The 19,066-nt window shown below is 39.4% G+C and overlaps 1 protein-coding gene across 1 annotated transcript in view; it reads right to left on the reverse strand.

Moving 5' to 3' along the window:
• GDPD4 (glycerophosphodiester phosphodiesterase domain containing 4) overlaps window positions 1-19,066 on the reverse strand; it is an 84,784-nt gene that overhangs the window by 3,919 nt on the left and 61,799 nt on the right. The window contains exons 12-14 of the mRNA XM_090267306.1: window positions 11,506-11,653; window positions 9,998-10,080; window positions 3,179-3,231 (exon numbers count right to left, since the gene is read on the reverse strand). Coding sequence (XP_090123432.1) covers window positions 3,179-3,231; window positions 9,998-10,080; window positions 11,506-11,653 — 284 coding nt within the window. The remainder of the gene's footprint in view (window positions 1-3,178; window positions 3,232-9,997; window positions 10,081-11,505; window positions 11,654-19,066) is intronic.

Raw genomic sequence — 19,066 nt, forward strand, 5'->3', positions numbered from 1 at the left:
GATGATTAGCATTCTTTCATACACCTATGGACCCTTTGTGTATTCTCCTTGGAGAAGTGTCTGTTCAGGTCCTTTGCCCATTTTTAATTGGGCTGTCTGTCTTCTTGGTGTTGAGACATGTAAGTTCTTTATATATTTTAGAGATCAATCGCTTGTCTGAGGTATCATTGGCAAATATGTTTTCCCATATGGTTGGCTCCCTTTTTATCTTGCTGATGTTTTCTTTTGCTGAGCAGAAAGTCTTTAGTTTGATGTAGTCCCATTTGTTTATTCTTTCCTTTATTTCCCTTGCCTTAGGAGGTGTATTGGTGAAAACATTGCTACGTGGGATATCTGAAATTTTCCTGCCTATGCTTTCTTCTAGGACTTTTATGGTGCCATGTCTTACATTTAAGTCTTTGATCCATCTTGAGTTTATTAGGGACTTGCTTTTTTTCTATTTGGCAATCTCTACATTTGATTTGAGTGTGTAGTCTATTTATATTTAATGTAATTAACAAGATGGCTGGATTTATGACTAGCATGTCCCAACTTGTTGTCTACTCTGTTCTTTCTGTTATTTTTCTTCCTTTGTTCTCCTTTTCTGAATCCTTCTGCTATAAGATATATTTTTCTGCTAGCTTTGAAAAAGTCAAGTTGCCTTGTTGTGAGAGGGCCATATGGTTAAGACCTGAAGGTGACCTCTAGGAGCTCAGACCAAAACCTTGTCATCAGTGATCAAGAAAACAGGGACAACTTCAGTCCTACAATTGTAAGGAAATAAATTCTGCCAAACACTAATGAGAATGGAAGGGGACTCTTAAGTCTCAGATGAAATCTCAACCCAGGCCCATTCATTGAATTTAGCCTGGTGGTACCCAAAGCAGACCAAGGGCCTTGGTTTTAGCCTGGTGAGACTCTAAGCAGAGGACCCAGCTAGCCCATGCCTAAATTCTTGGCCCACAGAATCTGTGAGTGATAAATTTGTGTCGTTTTAAGTTTCTGGGTTTGTGGTAATTTGTTGCACCTCAATAAAAAACGAACATATAGAGCAACAGAATCTAAGCACAGAAGTGAAGTAGTCAAAAAATAAAAATGAACAGTTTTAATACTCAAGGAATAATAACAAATTATCTAACATATATGTAGTTGGAATACCACAAAAAGGATAGGGGCAGAAAAATATTTTTAAAAATAGACTAAAAACTTTTCTAACTCGATGAAAATTATACTCTGATCTAAATAGTTCAGCAAACCCCAAGTGTGATAGTAACACACACACACACACACACACACACATTCATGTACACTGAGGTAAACCATAATCAAATTACTGAAAATCAGTAACAAAAGAACAATCATAGAATTATTCAGAGAAAAAGGACATGTTACAAGTAGAGGAACAAAGATAAGAAAATGGATTATTTTTACCTTGGAAGACTTTTCATAAGAAATCATACAAGACAGAAGACAAAGGACTGACTGCTTTAAAGTAATGAAACATATAACCTGATGAGTATTTTTTCCTAAGGCATTGTAGCCACTTCCTTCATTTAATGTGTACATATTTTTGAATTTTCCTTCAAAACTTCTCTCCCATCCATGATTTCCTCACCATTTCCATGTTCTTTTCATTTCTTGGCTGGATTACTGTTATGTACTCAATTGCGTGCCCCCAAATTCACTATACTTGAAGACAGAGCCTTTAAAGAGCTGATTAGAGTGAGGCTGTTAGGGTGGAGCCAAATCCAGTCAGACTGGAGGAGGGAAAATGTGGAGACTGACAGACACTGAGATGCGTGTGCACGCAGAGGCGGGGCTGCAGGCGGACGCAGCGTGGAGGGGGCTGGCTCTAAGCCGAGGACAGAGCGCTCAGGACAAGCCAAACCTGCGGACACACTGACCTTGAATTCCTAGCCTCCATAAACGTGGGAAAATAAATTTCTGTTGTTTAACCTGTCCAGTCGGAGACATTTTGTTATGGCAGCCTTCGTTTACTCAGACAACTGCTGAAAGTAATATGGAATCTGGAATACAGCCTTCAGATCTCTTAACAGCCAGGAGGGTGATCTTCTTAAGATCCATGTAACTCAGTTACTTGAGAATTCTCTGCCCCTCATGAGATTTGGGTGGTCCTGGTTTGAACCTTCAGGTTTTACAGCATGAAAGACCATTGCCTTCCATTTACCTTATTTCAATTCCTGAACTTATTTTTTCAGTGTCCCTATGGAGCCACTCCTGATTGTATCGTTCAATCATCTGCCACTGGTGCACAGCATCTCAGCATAGTCACCACTGTCCACAAGAAATTAAATTAATTCATGAACTGGTGACTTTACTTAAGGCTCCAGGAGCTGTGAGAGGAAACTAACATGTACTGCACGGGCCCCTGCTTCCTAACTGGTTCTCCCTTTGTCACTGCACTGGCTTCCCAAACCAGTAACTCCTGTGTGGTTGTCTCCTTTTGCAAAAAGCTAGCTAGCTTCCTTTCCCCTTACTGGGCCCATCTCACTTCCTTAGCCCCTGAGTTCTCCTGCTGAATAATAAATTATTTTGTTATTCCATCTCTCTACACAGAAATCTAGCATATTGCTCCCTTATTTGAAACTCATTTGCCATCTCCTGAATGCTTACATGCAGAGCCTAGACTCCAGGCCAGCATTTTAGGACCTCTGCAGTGTTCTCCCCCACCCTCTAACACATGTTACTAACAACTGAAGTCCCTCCCATAGAGCACATTCAGCCCTCATTGGCACGGAAGCCTCTCTGCCCTGGACCTAGATGCTTGGCCCAATGGTGTCAATTGCTATACTCATGTCTGCTTCCTCACTGTTCTCAGCGGGCTGACCCTCCACTCTCTTGGGCCACCCTCCATTTTTCAATTCTCTTCCACCCCTCTCAGGGTACCTGGCACAAAGTGGGTACTCAAGAACTGTGTGATGGATGAATATATGAAGAAATGAAAAATAAATACCTTGTTCAACAACTTCCAAAGGGTCTCATTGCTTAGAGAATGAAGTCCAAAATGAAGCCTGATGTCAAGGGGCCTCCAGAATCTCTTTCCAGCTACACCTCCCAAGTTTTTCCTGGTCCCCACCCCTCAATTTCCCAGACTTCCTCTGTTCTTGTCAGACACATGAAAAGCAGACCTTGGGTCCTGGGGGCAGTGGGTAGCACTGGGGTAGGCCTCTGGTTTTACCTGTGTGACTGCTAACGCTTTCGAAGGCTCTCACTTTATTGCTCTCTCTCCACCTGGAAGGAAGCAGACCATCTGTGAGCCTTGGAGACCTCTTCAAAAAATTACAGTAATCCAAGGCAGTACCCAGAAAAGAAACATTACTCAGTCAAATTCTCACTTAGGAATTTGTACTTTCCCCCTTTAAAGGCTAACTCACAAATGAAGACATGATGGGTTTGATGAGGTTCACAAAACCATGGCCTCCTCTAGCTAAGATTTTTTTTTTCAAATTGTTCTATTACAGATGTCCTGATTACCACCACCCCCCGGCCCGTTGCTCTCCACTGCCCTACCCCACGGTCAATCCCTGCCCTGTTGTTCATGTCCATGGGTCATTTATACTAGTTCCTTGACTTGACCCTTCCCCTTCTTCCCCCCCTTAACCCCTCCTCCCTCCCCGCTGGCCACTGTCAGTCTGAACCTTGTTTCCATGCCCCTGGTTCTATTTTGCCCATTTGATTGTTTTGTTCATTAGAGTCCTCTTATAGGTGAGATCACATGGTATTTGTCTTTCACAGTCGGGCTTATTTCACTAAGCATAATACTCTCCAGTTCCATCCATGCTGTCACAAAAGGTAGGAGTTCTTTCTTTCTGCTGCATAGTATTCCACTGTGTAAATGTACCACAGTTTTTTGATCCACTCATCTACATATGGGCACGCAGGCTGTTTCCAGCACTTGGCTATTGTAAATAGCACTGCTATGAACAGAGGGGTGCATAAGTTCTTTTGAATTGGTGTTTCAGGATTCTTCAGGTATAGTCCCAGCAGTGGAATCATTGGATCAAAAGGCAGTTCCATTTTTTAGTTTTTTGAGGAAATTCCAGACATTTTCCATAGTGGCTGCACCAGTCTACATTCCCACCAACAATGTACCAGGGTTCCCTTTTCTCCACATCCTCGCCAGCACTTGTTGTTTGTTGATTTGTTAACGATGGCCATTCTGACCAGTGTGAGGTGGTATCTCATTGTAGTTTTAACTTGCATCTCTCTGATGGCTAGTGATATTAAACATCCTTTCATAGGCCTATGGGCCCTCTGTATGTCCTCCTTAGAGAAGTATTTGTTCAGATCTTTTGCCCATTTTTCAATTGGATTGTCTGTCTTCCTGGTGTTGAGTCGTATAAGTTCTTTATATATTTTGGAGATTGAACACTTGTCTGAGATATCATTGGCAAATATGTTTTCACATATGGTTGCTTCCCTTTCCATTTTGCTGATGTTTTCTTTAACCAAGCAGAAGCTTTTTAGTTTGATGTAGTCCGTTTGTTTATTCTTTCCTTTATTTCCCTTGCCCTAGGAGATATATCAGCAAAAATATTGCTATATGGGATATCTGAAATTTTACTGCCTATATTTTCCTTTATGACTTTATGATGTCATAGCTTACATTTAAGTCTTTTACCATCCTGAGTTTATTCTGGTGTGTGGTGTAAGTTGGTGCTCTAGTTTCATTTTTTTGCATGTACCTGGCCAGATCTCCCAGCACCATTTGTTGAAGGGGCTATTTTTACTTCATTTTATGCTCCTGCCACCCTTGTCAAAAATTAATTGACCATAGAGACCTGGGTTTATTTCTGGGCTCTCTATTCTGTTCCATTGATCTATATGCCTGTTCTTATGCCAGTACTAGGCTGTTTTTATTACAGTGGCCTTGTAGTATAGTTTGATATCAGGTATTGTGATTCCTCCTGATGCGTTCTTCTGCCTCAAGATTGCTGAGGCTATTAGGGGTCATTTTTGGTTACATGTAAATTATTGAAATATTTTTTCTAGATCTGTGAAATATGTCATTGGTATTTTAATAGGGATTGCATAAAATCTATAAATTGCTTTGAGTTGTGGACTTTGCAATGACGTTAATTCTCTTAATCCATAAACACAGTATGCGCTTCCATTTATTTTTACCTTACTCAGTTTCTTTCTTCAGTGTCCTGTAGTTTTCCAGGTACAGGCCTTTTACCTCCTTGGTTAAGTTTATTCCTAAGTACTTTATTTTTCTTGTTGTTATAGTAAATGGGATATTTTTCTAGTTTCTATTTCTGATAGTTCATTGTTTGTGTACAAAAATGCCTTCAATTTCTGAATGTTGATTTTGTATCCTGCTATTTTTCCAAATTCACTTATTAGATCTAGTTTTTTGGTGAAGCTTATAGGATTTTGTGTACACTATCATGTCATCTGCAAAGAGAGATTTACTTTCTCCTTTTTGATTTGAATGCCTTTTATTTCTTTTTCTTGTCTTTCTTTTTTATTTCTTTCTTGCTTTGGCTAGGCCTTCCAACACTATGTCAAATAGAAGTGGAGAAAGTGGACACCCTTGTCTTGCTCCTCATCTTAGGGTGAATACTTCCAGTTTTTGCCCATTGAGTATGGTGTTGGCTTCAGGTTTCTCATATATGGCCTTTATTATGTTGAGGTATGCTCCCTCTATTCCCACTTTGCTGAATGTTTTTATAATAAATGGATGTTGTACTTTGTCAAATACTTTTTCAGCATCTATTGATATGATCATATGATTTTTGTCTTTCATTTTGCTTATGTGGTGTATTATGTTTGTTGATTTGCAAATATTATTCCATCCTTGCATCCCTGGGGTTAATCCCACTTGTTCATGGTGTATGACCTTTTTAATGTATTGCTGGATCCAGTTTGCCAATATTTTGTTGAGGATTTTAGCACTTATGTTCATCAGTGATATTGGCCTGTAGTTGTCTTTCTTGGTTATATCTTCACTTGGTTTTGGAAGTAGGATAATTACTTGCCTTATAGAAATAGTTTGGCAGTCTTCCTCTTCTTGAATTTTTTGGAATAGTTTGAGAAGAATAGGAGTTAGCTCATTTCTAAATGTTTGGTAAAATTCACCTGCGAAGCCATCCAGTCAGGATTTCTGTGTGCCAGGAATTTTTTGATTACTGCTTCAATTTCACTCACTGTTATTGGTCTATTCAGGCTTTCTGCTTCGTCCTGATTCAGTTTTGGAAGGTTACATGTTTCCAGAAATTTGTCCACTTCACCCTGGTTGTCAAATTTCTTGTCACATAGTTGTTCATAGTAATTTCTTACACTCCTTTGTATTTCTGTGGTATTGTTTGTGATTGCTCCTCTTTAGTTTCTGATTTTATTTATTTGGGTCCTCTCAATTTTTCCTTGATGAGTGTGGTTAAAGGCTTGTTGATTTTGTTTATTTTTCCAAAGAATCAGCTCCTGGACTTATTGATCCTTTGAATTGTTCTTTTAGTCTCTATGTCATTTAATTCTGCTCTGATCTTGATTATTCCCTTTCTCCTACTCACTCTGGGCTTTGTTTGTTGTTGTTCCTCTAGTTTTTGTAGATGTAGGGTTAGGTTGTTTATTTGAGATTTTTCTATCCTTTTTAGGTAGGACTGTATTTCCCTCTCACGACTGTCTTCTCTGTGTCCCATAGGTTTTGGGCTGCTGCGTGTTCATTTTTATTTGTTTCCAGAAACATTTTTATTTCTTCCTTGACCTCATTGTTAACCCATTCATTACTTAATAGCATGTTGTTCAATCTCCATGAATTTTAATGTTTTTGAGTTTTTTTCCTTGAGGTTGGTTTCTAGTTTCAAGCCATTTGTGATCTGAGAAGATTCTTGATATAATTTCAATTTTCTTGAATTTATTGAGGCTTGTTTTGTATCCTACAATGTGGTCTAATATTTTTTCATTTTGTTGCTCTCTCTGGGAATTATTTTCTAGTTTGTTCTCTAGCTCACTGATCCAATCCTCTGCCTTATCTAGCCTGCTTTTAACTCCTTCTACTGTGTTCTTCAATTCAGAAATTGTATTCTTCATTTCTCCTGGCTCTTACTGATAACTTCTATGTCCTTTTTCATGTTGGTGTAGCTTGCAGTAACTTCCTTGTAGCTTCCCTGGAGTTCTTTGTAGTTCTCAATGAGCTCATTGAGCTTCCTTTTTACCATTATTTTGAACTCAATGTCTGATAGTTTGCTTGCCCCTGTTTCATTTAGCACTCTTTCTGGGTATTCCTTCTTTCCTTTCTGTTGGGGGTTCTTTTTTTGCCTCCCTATTTTAGGTGACTCTTTTTGTTTGTTTCTGCTTCTTAGATTGTTCTGCATTGCTTCCTGTCTTTGTGTTGTAAATTTCTGTGGTAGGAGACCTGTGGCATTCAGTGATGCAGTCTCTTTGATCTCCTAACTTGATGTTTTTGGGATGCCCTTTATACCATTTATTTGGGCTGCCTGGTTGTAACTGGGTTTTGGTTGTTGTTGGGTTGCTCTTTGGTTGGTCTCCCCTCCAGCTAGCTGACAGAGAGTCACTCTGTCCACCACGTCTTGTATGCTGGTGTACAGGTGCTGCCAGAGCAAAACCAAACAATCCAGGAAAGATACCCACACCCTCAAAAATAACCCCCAACCACAACTACACTATCAACAGCAAATGAGCCAGTATTAATAAAGATGTAAATAGATTAAGACTATTATAAGAAAGTAAAAACATAAGATATGACTAACTGAAAGAAAATGATTTTTGAGAGGGGAAAGGGAGAAGCAATATGAAGAGTGAGAAATGACAACAAGGCTAATACAGGGAAATTTTCAAATTTAAAATGAAAAAAAAGAAAGGGTTGGAGGAAGGTAAAAATTGGGTAGGAGAGGGGAACAATAAGATATGAGATTTGAAATGCCAAAATAGTGAAGATCTATGAATAAAATCAAAGAAATGCAACAACAGTCATCATATCCTCGACCAATGAACAAAGATTGATCAAGACAGTGACAGAATAAGGGTGTTTTAAGAACAAGAAAAAGAAAGTGAGATGGTTAATGACAAGAAAAATGGTTTTGAGAGGCTAGAGAGGGGAAATATAGTAAGAGTGCAGAATGGGAACAACTTGTAGCAAGAGAGAAGACAGAATTTAAAACAAAAATAAGAAGAGGAAATAAGATGGTAAAATGAAGTAAGAGAAGGGAGGAGCAAAATATGAGATTTGAAATAAACTACAATTAAAAACTAGTGACTTAATATGTACAAACTTGAAGGACAAGAAATGAATGTTAAAATGCTATGCAGGAGAGAAAATAACTCCAATCATGAAGAGGACCTGCAGTGGAATTTGTCTCAGTCATGTCTGTTTTTTACCACTTTCTTCTCTTTCTGGATCTGCCCCAGGTGATGTTAGATCGTGTCCCAGTTTGGGACTAGGCAGCCTGTTCAAAACCACCAGTGACCCACGGTCTGTGTCTGTCTCCTTCAGTTGTTAATCTAGTCAATCTATAATCAGCAGTCGGGCTTAAGCACCGCAGCATGGAGCAGAGTAATCCCTGCAGGTGGGGCGATTGCTTCCTCTCAGGCTGATGCCACTTGGAGGGGACTGCTCTGCCTGTGCAGGATGGTTCCAGTGTATGGGGGATGAGTCAGCACAGGGATCCCATTGGCTGCTCCCTTAGTCCTCGCCCCAAAGACAACTTCCCAAAACTCTCAAGTGTCTCTAGTCCACTCTGCCAGAGCCCAGAGTAAGTGGCTCCAAATGAGATTTTAGGTGTTGGCCCTTTAAAAGGCTCTCTGCATCTCCAGTTGTCCCTCCCTGGCAGACAGAAACTCTCCCACTTTTCGTAGCTGTATGCTATCTGGGATCCTCTTGCCTCTGATGCTGTAGGCTGGTGAGCCTAACTTGGGATTTGGATCCCACACTTCTCAGCAGGACACTTCCGGACACTGAAATAGTTCTCTGGACTTTCAGCTGCCACCCATGGGAGCCCAGCGAGCCCTCTCACATCTCCTCTTCAGTTCGAGACTACCAGCTATAGCTAAGATTCTTCTACCAGAATGTTCCCTCTCCCACCTTGAACCTTGAAATCCTGTAGCATTTTCCAGCAAGGATCCTCAAATGTCATTTTATTGACAGATAAAACACTGTTGTCTGGAAAGGGGCAGTGATTTTCCCAGGGTCACCCAACAGCTCAGGGACAGATCCAGGGCTAACCCCCAGGCTTCTGTGTTTGTGAACTTGCTGTTTTGCACAGCATCCTGCTATTTTCTGAGCAATCTTTGTTGGTGGAAATCAAGTCTCTGGGTAGGGGCATTTCATTATGCCCCCCTGTCCAGGTGTCCTGTGACTCAGTTAAGCGAGCTGGACTTGCTAACGCTGGCAGCTGCAAGCTGTTTCAGGCCATTGAGCTATGGTATCCTGAGAACAAAGAGACTTTGCTGAGTACTCCATTACTCCCTTGTCTATCATCTTGTTTAGAACTTAGCCTTAAGGACTTACAGTTCTGTTTTGTACGTTAAGTAGTTAATGTTTGAACCCAGGTATCCTGTTTTCTCCTTAAGCGATAGGATGTGTATCCTGTAATTGCCACCCTCAGATTTCAATAAAAGGAAGGTGCTTGCTCTGCTCAGTGCTGACTTGCTTGAGTGTGCAGCAGCGCTCCGACTGTCCCATTCTGTCTGCTGGAATTGCTTCTGCACCCTCGACCACTAAGTACTACAACAATCTTCAACCTCTGTCCTCTCTCAACTGAACCATACTGAATCTGTGGTAACAGGCTTTAACTGAGCTTTAGTGAATCCTTATCCTTAAAATACTGTCTTGTACTGAGGAGGTGGAAGGGGTGTGTGGAGTTGCAAGCAGGATGAGAAGAAATGAGAGATTTGTACTATTAACCCTGTCTTCCTGAGAACCTACATGGCTGATGGATATAACAAGAGTATTTAACTGTTTTCTTAATTTTCCATAAGAACCATTCATACTTTTACTTTGGGAAAAAATTATTTAAAATTACAAACATATACTTACCAATGAAAATAAAATATGGCAACAATAAAAGCTGCAGAAATACAATCCAGGAGAAGCCACATGAATGTATAGTAACTTGGTGTCTGCAAAACAGAAAACAAATCACTTTAAAGTCAAAGAACTGTACAGTTGGGAGGAATTTTCGATCATATGGGCCAAGTCCCTTGCTCTGCTGTCAGGCCTGGGGATGGCGTGAAGTGGCAGCAGACCAGGTGGAGAGGAATTTTTGATGTGGTGGTCTCAAACACAGAGGATACCTGCTGCTATCCTAACAATCACCCCATCAATGTATGGGGGTCTACAAAGGATAAAAGTTCACACCCTTCATCTCTCTGAGGCTTGCAGGAGTCCCAGAGAAGTCATATAGCAAGTCTGCTCTGAACCCAGGACTACAGCCCAAGTTCCTTGAGTTCCCATGCTCTGTGTTTTCATGGCACGGCTTCCTAAACCTGGCTGTGCATCCAAATCTGCTGGGCAGATTTTAGTAACACAGGTTCCTGGGTCTCCCTGCAGACCTCAGGAATCAGAATTCCTGCATTTTTAACAAGCTCCTCAGCTGTGAGCCAGCATTTAGAAATCACTGTTCTACATTATGATGCTTCAAGTAAGTAAGTTGAAATTATAATTCCCCCTTACCTAACATGCCCCCTTCTCCACACTCTTTGCCTGAATCGTCCACATGCCAGAGCTCCATCTCCTGGGGCCTCTTGTGTGATTTCCTAATTCCCTGGTTTGAGCCTCCCTTTCTTCCTCCACTCCTCCCACTCCAATTTTACTTGATGCTCCTGGGGCTGGCACTTTTTATTCTTTCTTAGGCCAGTTTTCCCCCTATCCCAAGGTCTTTCCTTGGACTAATAATATTAATAAAAATACTAATGACCATAATAAGAACTAACAATTAAGGAGCACTTACAGGGCCTAAAGAAGTGTTCTAAGCACTTATAGGGCATTTTTCACATCTAATCCTCAGGACAGGCAAGTACAGTAGAAGCTTTTAAACAACTTCCACTAAACTGAGTCTCTTAACCCCCTCTGAGAAACATACTGACTGATGCTTTGGCCTGCTTCACAATGTGCACCAGGTGAGAACCACCAAGCAACCCCAGAATAAGTTGTTCTTGCTCCTAAATGGCTTAGAACAGGTGTATTCGTTGTTTTAATTGTGCAATATAATTAAATGTTACTTAAATCTGTAAAATCCAAGTGAAAAGACAAGTATGCGATGTGACCTTGCTGTTTCTCCCCATCAGGAGGTAAAGTCTGTTTCTCCCCTCAGCCACCTTGAATCTGGACTTGGCCATGTGATTTTCTTTAGCCAATGGAACATTTCCAAGTTAACAATAGGATCTGTGTGAGAGAGGGGAGAATGCCACATCTCCAAAATCATAGCTGTCTCTGCTCTTAGGTAACTGCCCAGGGGACTATACAGTGGGCAATACACGGGTCGCATAGTATACATAGACTCCTATCGTACCAGATATGGGAGAACATCTGGACAATCAGCTCACCATGAAGTAGTAAGGGTAATTTATCTGCCTCAGCAGCTGAATGTTGTCTGTGGTCACTGAGTGAATCCTGGAGCACCAGGCCAGTGAGAAGAGCCAAGGCTCATTGATGAGGTATAAGTTGATGGTGATGTTAGCTGCTTTATAATCTCTGGAACAAAAACAGACTTAATGTTACCCTCATCATCTAAAAGGGGAACAGCCCACCATGTTTGTGAAAGGTGGTTGCTTAAATCACCAGAAGCAGCTGGTCCTAAAACAATTTATGATATGACATGCAGAATGGGCTCATGTTGCAATGAGATAAAGGCATGGATTTAATACGTCTACTCCGATACCAACGGTGGTGCGTTAGTAAGCTGGATGGCCTAAGGGACTGTAAAGAAAAAGAAAAAAAAGGAAAGCAAAGGAAAGCCCTATATGTAGTATTTGCTAATTTCCATTTTGTAAATAGTCCGACCATAGCCAATTTTAAGCTACCATTGGTAACACAGGTTTGCAGAGTTTCTGAATAATAGACTCCCACAAACTGGTATGAGCCAGCTCCAGCACACTATTGAGTAGCAACTCTACTTACTTCCATCAGAGCACTTACCACCTTTTATTCTATCTGCTTTCTTATGGGTCTTCTTTATTTGAGTATAAGCAAATTAAATGAAGACAGTGTTATTCATCTTTGTATATCCCGTACCTAGCATAACGCTTGCCTTCATAAATAGTAATTGAAAGAATGAATAAATGAATTCTAATTTAATGAATATTTAAATTTCAAATATAAAGAATTTTTATAAAAACTGAGTAGAGGGAATGGAATCCAACTTTTCCAAATACATGAAATGCCAGTAGATATCTGTGCACTATCTCCAAGGACAGGAATAAAATTACTAGAGGAACATCTAGTAATTCTAGTCAAGTTGTCATTTTCAAGGATTAAACTTCTCAGAAAATATACCATGTAAGGCCTTCAAAAAATTTTTTTAACTCTGAGATGGTATAGCCTATTCTGGAAACAGCTCTGTACAGCCTGGGTATGAATCCTACCTCAGTCATATACAAGCTCGGCAAGTTCTTAGGCTCTTTGTATCAACTGTAAAATAAAAACAATAACACCACCTTTGCAGGGGTGTTGTCAGTTAGTTACCCAATATGTCTCTAAAACAATTCTATAGATCACCTAAAGATAAATTTTAAAAAAATAGAAATAAGAAAACAGTAGTAAAAAGCCACCTTTTAATTTTTTTTGAAACCAACACACAAAAATCAATCACACTTTTATTTGGTAATAATGAACAGATAGAAACTAAAATTAAAAACACAGTACCATTAACAATCACTCCAAAGAAAATTAAACAATTATCTTAACAAAGTACAGGATCTGTAAACTGAAAATACAAAATATTGATGAAAGTAATCAAAGAAGATTTAAATGAATGGAGAGACAGGTATTCATGGATTGAAGGACTCAATATCAAAAAGATGCCAATTCTCCTCAAATTGATTCACAGGCTTAATGCAATTCCCATCAAAATCTCAGGAAGGTTTTTTGCACAACCCCTAAATAACTAAAACAATCCCGGAAAAGAAGATAACAAATTGAGAGAGAATCACTCTACCTAATATTAAGGGTTTGTATAGAGCTACTGTAATCAAGACAATATGGTATAAGAGAAGGGACAGATACATAGTTCAATGGAACATAATTTAATACCCAGAAATAGACCCACACAAATATGCCCAGATATTTTTTGACAAGGGTGCAAAAGCAATTCAATGGAATAAGATAATTTTTTCAACAAATGGTGTTGGCACAAGCAAACAAAACAAAACAAAAAACTTGACCTACACCACCCAATTTATATAAAAATTAACTCAAAATGGATCACAGACTTAAACATATAATATAAAACTATAAAACTTTCAGAAAAATAGGAGAAAATCTTTGAGAACTAAGGGCTAGGCAAAGTTCTCAGACTTGACACTTAAACTATGATCCACAAAAGGAAAAAATGATGTTACACCTCATCAAAATTAAAAATCTTTTGATGTATTGAAGACCTCATTAAGAGGGTGCTGAAGACTGGTCACAGACCAGGGCAAAAATATTTGCAAATCACATATCAGACAAAGGACTAGTATTTATAATATGTAAAGAACTCTCAAAAATAAAAAAAAATTTTTAAAAATCAAGCAATCCAATTAGAAAAGATATGAAGAGACATTTCACTGAAGAGGATATACCACTGGCAAACAGGCACATGATGTCCATTAATAATCAGAGAATAAAAATTGAATCACAATGAGTACACACTTTACACACCCATCAGAACGGCTATAATAAAAGATAGTGACAATGCCAAAAACTGGCAAAGATGCAGAGACTCAGGATCATCATACATCGCCGGTAGGAACGTAAAAGGACACAGCCCCTTTGAAAATGCTGAATTTCTTATAAAACTAAAAAAATAATTACCTTACCCTTGAAATTGTATTCTTGGGCATTTGTCCATAGAAATAAAAACGTGTGTATAGAGGACAGGATTCTGAGAGGATGCAGAGAAGGAAGCACTAGGAGTCTGTCTCTCCACCTGGACAACAATTGCACTGGCAGTATCTGGCTAATGTAACTCTTTTGGAACTGGGAAGTCTATTGAAGGCTTGCAGCTTCCAGAGGAAGATTTAGATGTTAAGTGATTAACTTTGGTCAATTTCAGTACTTAGCACATTACTAGTTACCCATCCCCATCCCCTCGCCCCATGGCAGGCAGCTATGCACACGTTCCTGGAGCAGCTTGCACATAGCTTATGGGAGCCAAGGTGGGCAGGTTTGTGATATTGTAACAGGGGAGGGATCCCCCACCCCTGGAAATGAGGGTGGATGAAAAAGCACCAAAGACTGCACATGCATGTGTCGCCCTACCAACAGAGACATGCACACATGACTCAGCCATTTGCCGGGAGAGAGCCGTGCGGTCCGAGAGAAGGAAGGAGAAGGTATGCAGCTCATAGGGATAATTTGACCATGTGGACTAGGCTAGTAAGAAAGCAGACATGCTGCTGCTTTAATTGTGCTGATTTCAGCTGACTCCAAAGCTGCCAAGGACTCTGTTTGCAGACCTGGACTTTCTGGACTTTTACATGCAGAGAGGACTCTCTTGGAACTTGTGCCTTTACTGGACTTCACCATAATCCAGTACAACATGGCACATGCTTTCCTGGACTATTATATGGAGGCTGATGACACTGTACCCCAGATCCTGAAGAAGAGAGCCGACAAATAAGGACTGGGGAACTTCTGGGCATGTTTTTGGCTTTTAGCATTTTGGGGAGCAAGGGAAGTGCTGGTTCCCGTGGGAGAACAGGGCTCTGAGCTGAAGTGCTCACAGCCCTCCCCAGCTTGGAATATTGTAAATAAATACCTGCTTTCCTCAACACTAATTGTTGGATTTTACACCAAGGTGCCATGTGAAAGAACCCCGTTTTGCTCGGTAACAACGGGGCTTCCCATCTGCCGCCTGAGCGCTCCTCTGGCAGGGGCCCCACCAGCAGTGGCTGCCCTGCAGCTGCCCTCACACTCCGCTAGCAGAGGCCTGCTGACAGCGGCTACTGCATTTGCCGCGGCTCCCTTGCCAGCTCCAGCCCAGGCAGGGCCTTGGATCCACCCTGCCAAAGTGCAGGACTGGGCTTAAAAAACTGATCAGTACCAGTCCTGGAAGCCACGAGGCAAAGCAATGAGTCCTGGGCTCCTCACTGACCCCGGGGAGCTGCAGCGATGCTGACATCTGGGGCTGTGCTGTGTAAGTTCTGACCACCACAATAAAGCAAATATATCAATAAAATCAACAAAGGAAGTTAAATGAATTCTTTGGTTTCCAACTGCACATAAAAGTTACGTTTACATCATATTGTAATTCATGTGTGCAATAACATCATGCCTACAATAATGACATCACACGTATCTTTTTGCTGGTGGGGGGGGTCTTGCTGCGATGTTGACGGCTGCTGATTGATCAGAGTGGTGGTTGCTGAAGGCTGTGGTGGCTGTGGCAATTCCTTAGAATTAGACAACAGTAAAGTTTGCTCCAGCAATTGGCTCTTTCTTTCATAAATAATTTCTCTGTAGCATGCAATACTATTTGGCAGCATTTTACCCACAAGGTTATTTCAAAATTGGAGTCAGTCATCTCAAACTCTGCTTCTGCTTTATCAACTAAGTTTATGTAAGTTTATAAATCCTTTCTTGTCATTTCAACAATATTCACAACATCTTGACCAGGAGTAGGTTCCATCTTAAGAACCCACTTTCTTTGCTTCTCTGTAAGAAGTAACTCCTCATCCATTAAAGTTTTATCGTGAGATTGCAGCAATTTAGTCACATCTTCAGGCTCCACTTTGAATTATAATTCTCTTGCCATTTCTACCACATCTGCAGTTACTTCCTCCACAGAAGTCTTGGACCCTCCGAGTCATCTACGAGGACTGGAATCAACTTCTTTTCCAATCTCCTGTTAATATTGGTATTTTGACCTCTTCCTGTGGATCACAAATGTTCTTAATGGCATCTAGAATATGAATCCTTTACAGGAAGCTCATTTACTTTGCCCAGATCCATCAGATAAAATCACTATCTATGAAAGCTAGAGCCTCATGAAATATACTTCTTAAATAATAAGACTCAAAGTTCAAAATTACTCCTTGATACATGGACTAAAGAATCAATGTTGTGTTAGCAGCCATAGAAACAACATTAATCTCCTGCCCATCTCCATCAGAGCTCTTGGGTGATCAGATTCATTGTCAATGAGCAGTAATATTTTTAAAGGGATTTTATTTTTCCGAGCAGCTCTTAACAGTAGGCTTAAAATAGTCAGTAAACCACATTGTAAACAGATATGCTGTTATCCAGGCTTTGTTGTTCCATTTATAGTGCACAGGCAGAGTATATTTAGCATAATTTTTAAGGGCCATAGGACTTTGAGAATGACAAATGAACCTGGGCTTCAACTTAGAGTCACCAGCTACATTACTCCCCAACAAGAGAGTCAGCCTGTCATTTGAAGCTTTGAGACCAGGCATTGACTTCTCTTCTCAAGCTGTGAAAATCCTAGACAGCATTTTCTTCCAATATAAAGCTGTTTCATCCACATTGAAAATCGATTGTTTAGTGTGGCCGCCGTCATTACTCATCTTAGCTGGAGTGTCTGGATAACTTGCTGTTGCTTCCACATCAACACTTGCTGCCTCACCTTGCACTTTTATGTTATGGAGATGGTTTCTTTTCTTAAACCTTATGAACCAACCTTTGCTAGCTTTCAACTTTGCTTCTGCAGTTTTCTCAGCCTTCACAGAATTAAATATAGTTAGGTCCTTGCTCTGGATTAGGTATGGCTTAAGGGACTGTTGTGGCTAGTTTGATCTTCTATCCAGATCACGAAAACTCTCCATGTCAGCAATAAGGGTGTTTCCCTTTCTTATCGTTTGTGTGTTCACTTTTAATTTTCAAGAACTTATCCTTCACATTCACAGCTTAACTAACTGTTTGGTACAAGAGACCTAGCTTTTGGCTTCTCTTGGCTTTCAACATGCCTTCCTCACTAAGCTTAATCATTTCTGGCTTTTAATTTAAAGCGAGAGACATTTGATTCTTTTTTTCACTTGAACATTTAGAGGCTATTGTAAGGTTAATAATGGACCTAACATTCCCATTAAAAGCCAGACATGTCTAACTAAATATAAAAGCAAGAACCAATAACATTCTTTTTATGGAGATGAACTTTAAATATATAAAGATGCAAATCAGTTAAAAGATAAATGACAGAAAAAGAGGTATAACACAAACGCTAATTATAAGGAAGCTAGTGTGGCAATATTAATAAAAGAAAAAGTAATCTTTAAGAATTAGTACCAGACACAATGAACATTTCATAATAAAAGGGTCAATTACCAAGAAGACCTAACAATTCTAAATGCATATACAAGCTAACAAAAGTCTTAAAACATAAGAAGCCAAAACAACAACAACACAAAGATACACAAACATAATTGGAGATAGTAACACTCCCTTCTCGGGAACTGACAGGTGAGGCATAAGGGGCCATTCACTTCTATCTGACTGGAGAGTTTGCTCCCAAAAGGAAGAAGGCAGAAAACTTGGTCTAATCTTCTCGTCAACATGATAACTACATCTTTTGTAAATATAAAAATGACATTTACTAGGAAGAGCGGCTTTATATAGAAAATATTCTTTAAAGGATGCTCTTTGTTAAGTATTTCTTTTCACATATTTTGTAAGTAAATATAGACTGTGGATTTATGAGGCATGGGTCCCTGGAGAAGGGCATAAAAGCCCCACAACTCCCTGGGGGTATTCAGTGGAGGTGTTTTATAACTCAAATGCTCCTCTTCTATGTGAAATATTACTGTGGGCCTTGAAGTATGTGTCCAGTAAAGGAGACAGCTGTGGCGCTGGAATCAATATTTCTGACTTCTCCTTGCTTTGTCTGAGCCTCTTGATTGCCCACTTATCTTTGAGATTAATAATTAATAGTATTAAGTTCTCTGATATGTGTCAGTTTGATCTGCAACCTAATCCCTTGTGTTAATAGAAAAAATGGGAAAAAATTCACCATAAAAGGTTTGAAAAGACTACCAACCAACTTAAACTGATTGACATTTGTAGACTACTAAACCCAGCAACTGAAGAGTACATTATTTTAGGTAGTCATGGGAAGTTCAGCAAGATAAATGATACAGTGGGCCACAAATCATTTAAATAAATTTAAAAGTACTGAAGTCATACAAAGTTGTTCTCTCGTCCCAGTGAATTTAAATCAGAAATCAATAACATTAAGGTAGCTGAGAAACCTCAAATTTTAAACATGTTAACATACTTCCAAACAATCTATCAGTAAAGTGGAAAATTAAGAAAATTTAAAATACTTTAAATTGGATGATAATGAAGGCAATATATTGAAGTTATTTGTGGGATGCTATTAAACCAATGTTTACAGGGAAACTTATAGCTTTAAGTGTTTACATTAGAATAGGAGACCTAAAAATCAATCACCTAATTTTCTACCTAGGTATAGGGGCTAGCTAATTTTAAAAAAAGAAAATTAAACCTAAAGTGAATCAAAGAGAAAACATAATAAGGCTAAGAGAAGAAATAATAAACAGAAAAGCAAACATGTAAAAAAAAACCTAACAAAGTCAATATCTGGTATTTTGAAATAATAAATAAAATCCATAACCCTCGGCATGACTCCAAAAAAAGAGGGAAAATAAAAATTTTCAATATCAAAATATATCAGAACTAGAGGAGATCATTGTTCAACACTATGAATGTACTAAATGCCACTGAATTATTTACTTTAAAATGGTTAACTCTATGCAAATTTTGCCTTAAAAATTAGTTTTTAAAATTAAAAATTAAAACTAACACTTAAAAATCCTCACATCAGTAATAAAACAGAGGACATCTCTATATTAATATAATTTTAATTTAAAATAATGTATTTAAAGCAGTCTGTCAAAATGGCATGGTCACAATGTCATGCGACAGTGGTCT

The sequence above is a fragment of the Furipterus horrens genome, unplaced genomic scaffold, assembly GCF_987537825.1.
Source record: "Furipterus horrens unplaced genomic scaffold, mFurHor1.1.pri manual_scaffold_2, whole genome shotgun sequence".
NCBI classification, from domain to species: domain Eukaryota; kingdom Metazoa; phylum Chordata; class Mammalia; order Chiroptera; family Furipteridae; genus Furipterus; species Furipterus horrens.